General features: G+C 40.3%; 1 protein-coding gene across 1 annotated transcript; it reads left to right on the top strand.

The window, feature by feature from the left end:
• The first annotated feature begins 3452 nt into the window (after positions 1-3452).
• LOC149091761 (uncharacterized) lies at positions 3453-4306 on the top strand. Its single transcript, XM_089257443.1, has one exon. The coding sequence runs from the start codon at positions 3603-3605 to the stop codon at positions 4143-4145; it is 543 nt and encodes a 180-aa protein (XP_089113569.1). The 5' UTR covers positions 3453-3602; the 3' UTR covers positions 4146-4306.
• Positions 4307-7865: the final 3559 nt, after the last annotated feature.

Genomic DNA, 7865 nt, shown 5'->3' with positions numbered 1-7865 from the left:
GCAAACGAAACACGTTTAGGCGCTGCCATCTCTTGAGCACTCACACACACACACACACACGCTCGCTGCAGAGAGCGCGATCACATATACACATGCAGCAAATGCTAACCGGTTATTGGCGCTCGCAGTTGTTGTTAATATGGCAAACGCTTATTTTTGAGTGGGTGTTCTTTCGCAATTGCTTTAGAAGTAATCGCTGCGATTGCTGTTATTGCTGCTGTTGTTGTTGCTGTTGTGTTGTTGTTGCTGTGCACATAATTTGCCATTTCTTGTTTGATTATTTACTTAGCTTTGGCAATTTTGTTGCTGCATTTGTTTATGAGTTTCACTTTTCTCATTTCTTTCCGATTGTCATCTTTCTCCTGCGTCTTACTGAATTAACTTGTATATATTTTGTGTAGCAATTATGTAGTATATCATTTTATTTGTATGCCCAAATTCAGGCACGGGGCTTGTTTCGAGAACTTGCTCGAGAGATCTGAACAAATCGCTGATAGCCTTGAGCGATAGTTAAAGTCGTTGCTTGCACTTGACGATGCGTCGCTCGTAGCCAGGGACTTGATTTGGGATTAATGTAGAATAGGAATAAATATTCGCTTCGAGTCAATTCATTCGCTTTCAGTTTGAACTGAAAACAAGTTAATTAAATGGAAATGCTTGATTGATTGTCTGTTTAAAATAGGGAAAAAAAAACATGTTTAATTGAATACATTTGTATAATTCATTTCAAGGCTTATCTCGGGGTTTATATTATATTATATTATAATATATTATATAATATATATCTGAGCTTATCATTACATTAATTTATCCTTGAACCATAAGTGATAATAGAAGGAATAATATTAGTAGCAATAGTAATAGAAGTAAAATATATAACAAATAATTGTAGCACTCAAAATTTGCAAAAATTTTACACCCTTAACACCCTTACAGTTATTTTTCCACAAACTGAGCCACTTGAATTTCTCAGTATAATATGAAGAAGCTATAAAAACATTTCACTAGAAATCGGCGAACCACCACTGAAGTTATTATCGATAGTATTCTTATCTCTGCAATATACAATTAGGCATTATGTCAATATTTGATATAGCTTAATAAATAGTCAACCCTCTTTCAAAACATTCATTTGCAATTTCGATTCACTTTTAAGATCAGCAGCAACAATTTCTCTCAGTGTAATAACCTGCTAGCTGTTGCCCATTAGCGAACGCGTTGATTTCATGGGGCCGTAGGCGCTACCCCCAACGAATGTGTGTGCTGCATGCCAGCTGCCCCCCACTGCAGCTGCAGCTGCAGCTAGCAAAGCACACGCCCCACAGCTGTGAGTGCCGATGCAGATGCAGATGCAGTTGCAGTTGCAGGGATAAGCCGAAGGACAGACACAGACACAGACACAGACACAGATGCAGTCACAGAGATGCAGAGAGAATCACAGCTGCAATTCGAACGCCCAGAATTGTGCAAGAGCCAGACGCAAAGTTGGGATTGGGTCTACACTTACACGTCCAAGATTTCAACTGTCAATTATTTCTGTATGCATAAAAGTTGAACTGTGGGACTCGCCAGAGTCAGAGTCAGAGTCGGAGACTGGGAGATGCTCGGATGCTGCATGAATTTTAATGCGCTAAACGGCGCAAGTAAATGACCAATAATCATGGGAGCTGCCTGCTCCGGCTGCCGGTTGGTCAGATCCGGCTTCAGTTCGAGAGCTTCACGTTTGCGGTCGGCGGTGCAATTTATTTTTGCATTAAATTGCAATTTGGCCAGCGAGCTTTAGTGGGCAGCGGGGCAAATGCACAGTTTTTCTACCATTTATACAGATATTATCATGATTAATAATGCACAAACATGTCATACGCTCGTTTCGTGTGTGTTTGATTGGAGCGCATTAGGAGCGCGCCTGGTAATGATCGAGGACTGGACCTGAGCTGAGCTGAGTTGGCCGAAGATGTTGAAGACTCTGCGTCCACCGGCTCTGGATACGTCTCTGTCTCTGCCTCTGTCTCTGTCTCTGTGTCTGTCCCTGTCTCTGTCTCATCCCACGGTAGCAATTATGTCGCTTAGTGCGCTCAAACGTTCGCTTATGATGATCTGTGCGGCGTCGGCGCCTTCAAAAGATTAGCGATCGCAGAGATCGCAATGATCGCAGCGATCGACTGCATTCCAAGGCAAACTCCATGGGGCTTTCGTATATTCGTATTTCGTATTGACACAAGCTTCCTTTAAATGACTCTTCTGTTTCCTCTCTTGTTCTCTCTCTCTCTCTCTCCCACACTATCCCTCTCTCTCTCTCTCTCTCTTGTCCCTCTTTGACAAACTCTATCTCCCTCTATCTTACTTCGAGGCAGCTTAATGTCGTTATATTTCGATAGTCGCGCTTTTAAATGCGCGTTTCCTGTGCCGCTCTGTCAGGGACACGATCGACGATCAGATCCACATCCAGGCGCTGGCAACTCAAGGCAAATGGTACATGATTTCAAATTTCAAGTACCAGTTTACATACATATATAGAACGTTCGGCTAGCAAAGCAACAAAAACAAAAACCAGTCGTTCGCCAAAGTCTTCGACTCTCGGCTCGATCTCCGTTCGCCGTCTTCGACTTTGAGCCTGATGCTGCGTCTGGGCCTGGGCATGGGCATGGGCTTGGGCCCGAGCTTGTGCCTGGGTCTGGGCACGGGAATGCCTTGCAGCCTTACACCATCTGTCACAGGGAAAGGCGCGCATTCAGATCGGCAATAAGAATGCGCTAAACTTGATTCCTTAACGCTGTGCGCGCATGCGTGGGCTGGAATTACATGATCACGATCAGCGATAAAACTTGATGTTGTACATAGCAGGCAACATGAGCGGCAACGGGCAGCGGAGAGCAGAGCGGCAGCGGCAGCGGGCAGCGGGACTTGAACAGGAACAGGGACTGGGACAGGCCAGCGGAGCACAACAAACTTCACTGAAAACCAAGAGCCAAACAAAATGTCGCAAAGCTTTACAAATATATATATGTGTATAAAAATACTTATTTATATATACTATATATTTACAAGGCCTCTTGTATGCAGGCAGCTTGTAAATAACGGAACATGCACTTAATTGAATGTAAATTATTGCCATGTTTGGCTTGATTATATTTGGTTGCCTTTCATTACAAAGTTTGAACAGGAGTAAAAATAATGAAATTTAAAATAATTCTAATGAGATGATTTTTAATAATACAATAAGAAATTTATAGAAATATTTTAATATTATGTACATAAAGCTGAAATGGGCGATATGACATACGGAAGACTGTATAAGAGTATTTTTATATGTATTTAATACAAATGTCAGAGCTATCAAAACATTTTAAAATCCTGTATTACAAAAAACTTTTTGCATCAAGTTAGCCTTGAAAATTTGTTCAACATTTTTATGAAGAGACGAAGAATAAAATTTATTTGGGGTCAGTTCTAGTTCACAACTCTGAGAGCTACTATCAAAAAATTAAAAAAATAAAATAAAATATTTTCTACAATTTTGGTAAATTTTATTAAAATAAAATATAAAGTTCATTTACTGAAGGCATACGAATTTTCAAAAACTTTTTACAGCGAAAATTAAAATGGAACGCCCAAAACGTAAAGCCCATAAGAACGCAACTATAACATACCTTTCGCGCACGAAAGTTAGTGCCAACCCGGTGGCACTTAGGACTATGACAGTTTCCACGCAGACTGAGCCGATGCACCTAGAAAGTTTCGATTTTGTGAGCACTTCCGTGAAGTCCAAGACCAAGCGCAGTGATTTGCAGGAGAAATTGCCGGAACTGGCCGAGGCTGCGCCTGCCGACGAGATGACCAAGCCGGGATTCAAGAACAAAGCATCTCAGACCCAGAAGATTAGACAGAAGCGTGTCCAATGCACATCGGTGTTGGATACCCTGGATGCCGACATGGAAAGGAGGCGCAAAATGGCCGTCGAGGAGGATCGAATTCGATTAAAGCGGCTAATGGAGGCAATCAACAGCGATCCGCCACCCAGCTGGCATGTCGCCTCGCTCATGTGGCTGGACGTGGATGCGCTGGAGAAGCGCATCGAAGCATACGAAAAAGAGGAAGAAGAGAAAAAAAATGAAGCCAAAAAGAAAAAGAAGAAAGATGATTAGAACAAACGAAAGAGGGAACATAAAGGCAGCAAACTGCTATAAAATATAATATTAATTAATTCGACATTATTAATATGTGATAATTGATTCGTAGGATTTCTCATAGAGGTCCTCTCGAACTGACGTATACCAAATAAAATCTACAATTGAATATTAATTATGTCTAGGCACGTCAGTGGCTAGGCTAAGCTAATTGTGTGTTCATATTTAAATATGATTAGATTAATTTATTTTCCAAGGATCTCAAAAACCAATTGATATTTTTCTCTTGTTCTAAATCTTATAATATACTTAGTATATTCAAAAATATCAAACTTATTTTTACTTATGTTTATTATTATTTTAATATCATGTTTTACATTGATGGCTAAATTAATTTTTTTTTTTTTTTAATTTTTTTGGTATATTTTATTGAAAATGTTCAATGTAAATAAATTTAATAGTTAAAAATATATAAATGAAAATATAGTTAATGTTAGTTACATTTCAATGGTGGATTTATTATTGGAGCAGTCTTCATGTAGAAATCTATTAAATGTCAATAAATAACATAAAAAATACACAACAAATAAAAATTAAAACATTTACATGTAAGGAATGGATGTATAAAGACCAAGCCTCATGAAAGCATCATATGAAACATATATAATATATTGTGTACATATATGTCCAAGTTAATGTCAATGACAATTCAAATTCACTTTCAATGAAATTACAAATTACAAATAACAAACATTTAGATTCCTATTTTACATTGAAATCTCATAATATAAAAACTCCTTTCAGCTGTTTTCGGCGTGTGATCTCGTCGGTCGTCGTTCGCGTCTGTGTCTCTGGTTTGTCGTGTCAAATTATTGATTGCTGTCTCATAATTTGATTTTGATTGCTGCGGCCGCTTGTCATCTTTCCGATCGCATTTATAATCTGCTTTGATTTGGCGCGGTGCGCGCGACCGAAGCCAAAGAAAAGTAAAAGTCATAACACACGTACTCATGTGGCAGTTGATAAGATCGCCTATCGGAGATCTGGAGCTCGCGGAGCCGAGTCCAAATGCGACCCATTGCCATTGTTTGGCGTGACTTTTTATTGGTACGAGTAATTACCAGGGGCGTCAGCCGAGTTCCCAGTTGCCCAGTTGTCCAGTTCCCGAGTTCCTGGTAACCGTTGGCAATGGCAGTGGCAGCAGCCGCTGTTCATTAGCCGCAGGCGTTGCCGCTGATTGGGCCAACTAATCCCTGTTGCAGGCCCAGATTAGGCGCTGCCTTGCCATCGCCCTCTCCCCTGCTCAGCCTCTTTCCACTATCGTTATTATTTTCATGCTCGTTTTTTGTTGTATTTTGTCAGTTCTGCTGAAATAGGCGGCCTGGTTTGTGGTTGGCACGCACAGCCATTACAATTAGTGTTTGGGGATTTTGCTTTACAATTCTCTTGTCTCTTCTTTTTATCTTTCGTAGCTGTGACGCAGATCTCTTATCGTTTTTCGTGAGGAATTGACATATTCACTTGGTAATATGATCTATTGAACGAGAGAGAACAAAAAACACGGCCTCGAGCCTCGGACCTCGGGCCGGCTGCTTTTTTGGTTGAAGACAACAACATTTCTTGTGACACACAATGAGGGAGAAATCATAATTACAATGGATTAGGAAATATTAATATTTTGCTCTTTGATCCGTGCCGTTGATCAATTTTAAGACACTTGAGATCTGTTGTTGCCGTTGTTGTTTCTGTTGTTGTTGTTGTGTATTGACATTGTTCTTGAGCCGAGTAGGCAAACAACAAATGAGCTGGCGCATGGTCAAAGATCTTGGGCAAATAAAAAGTGTCTACGAATCGGAGATGTTCAACGTAATGATTTCTTAATGGAACAGGAGGGGAGTTAAATATAAATATAAATATAAAATTAGTAAAGACTGTCAGTTAAATCTGAGTTGATTTGTCTATTATAAATGTATCAGTAATATATACAGGGTATAATACTAAAATGCAATATGATAAACCTATAATAATTCTAATAATTTCATCTGAGGAACAGTTCCGCTCGATACACCGATTATCATATTTTTAATTACACTCGACTCATGCTCTAACACGTTCCCCATCAAAATGCTAACTTATCCCAGATTCCAGCAGAATTATTCAACTTGCTTGAGTTGTCGATTGGGAAAGACTGTTGGCCAGTTGAAAGTGATTTACGACCAAGTAAAACCGAGCCAGAATCAACTAACCGAATCGAAGCAGCAGCCGCAGCCGAAGGCGAAGGCGAAGGCGAACAGTGCGAATGTGAAGCATTTGTGCTAGCCCCTCCTCAAACATTCCCTGAATGATTTGCATGCCTTCGACCAGAAACAACACGAAAATGAGCTAAGGACAGACTGAAATCAAATCGAAGCCATCTGGCCAAAAGCGTCGTGGGAATCAGTTCAATATAATTTGTCTGGCCAAACAAGAGCTGAGAGAGTGGGCTCGGACTCTCGATTGCGATTGCGATTCCAATTCTGGGCATTGCGAATGTCAATTAATTGCAAACAAACTGAGGTACAAATCGTAATGAAACAAACTGCAAGAGAGAAACGAAACAACAGCATCAATGGAAAATTGTTGCAATTTTCTCGCGACTGTCGGTTGGGTCAGAAGTAGAAGGAAGTGTACGTCGACTGCCGAATTATTGAGTGGCTGCAATGACTGACGGACGGACCGACAGACTGATGCCCGCTTGAATGATGTGAGAGTGTGCTCGACCCCCGCACTCGAGACACTCACCAGCTGAGTGACAGCCGAAGCATTTCGCTGTGCATCGCTGAACGTTTGGCATGGCCATCAGTCCGATGTGGACATGTGTCCGTCCGAGTTGTTCCGATACCTCTTGGGGCGCTCGACGCTCGGCACTCGGCATCTGAAAATGAATCTGAATTGGCATCGCTGGAATCGGAATCGGTTGCCGAATGGGGCGCCATTCGTGCTCATTGGCCAAATGCCTAAATGCCCAAATTGATGCACGCGATTTAACGTTTCTCTGATTGAGCTAATGACGGAGGCGACTACGTGAGAAAGAAATAAATTTCAATTTTGCATTCGCATTCGCATTGGGTCAACATCGACACCAGGCAGCAGAACGTAAACACTTCAATTGCATTCGCATGGAACTGGGATAAGGAAGGTATCGTAGCATAGTCATGTTTGACACACATATACATGTCTAGTTATAGGCTATAATGGGAAGAGAAGGGCAGGTGAGAAATAAGAAGAGCGAAATATATACAAAGATTGTGAGTAAAAGAAGTTAGGGAAAAATAGAAAAATTGAATGGAGGAGTCATATAATTTGTATTAAGTTATATAAAAGTTAATATATTGGATAGAGCGAAACAGAGATGACACGTAGAGTAGAGTAGTAGAAATGATGAAAAAAAGAAAGATGAGAGAGAGAGAGCGGGAGAGAAAAAGAAAGAGAGAGAGAAAGAGAAAGAAAGAAAGGAGTTGTAACATTTTAATATTCATAAAGCAAATTATAAGTATAAATATAAATTCTTTACGACAAGAGCATCAAATTATCATTAGACTTCAGATAACTGAAGTAAATTCCAAAGGTAAATAAGTTCTAAAATAGGAAATCAGAAAATAGTGTAATAAGTCTGGAAACTGCATCCAAGATTGAATACTTTACTCATTATTTCACGCATCTTACTCGTGAGTTTTTTGAGCATCTGCACAATTATAT

Source organism: Drosophila navojoa, chromosome 3 (genome assembly GCF_054131105.1).
Source record: "Drosophila navojoa isolate 15081-1374.11 chromosome 3, UAZ_NAV_1.0, whole genome shotgun sequence".
Lineage (NCBI taxonomy): Eukaryota > Metazoa > Arthropoda > Insecta > Diptera > Drosophilidae > Drosophila > Drosophila navojoa.
This window is presented reverse-complemented; position numbering and strand designations above follow the sequence as displayed.

Bases quoted from the DNA above. Each gene is read 5' to 3' on its own strand.
- LOC149091761 (XM_089257443.1), top strand. From the start codon at position 3,603: ATGGAACGCCCAAAACGTAAAGCCCATAAGAACGCAACTATAACATAC.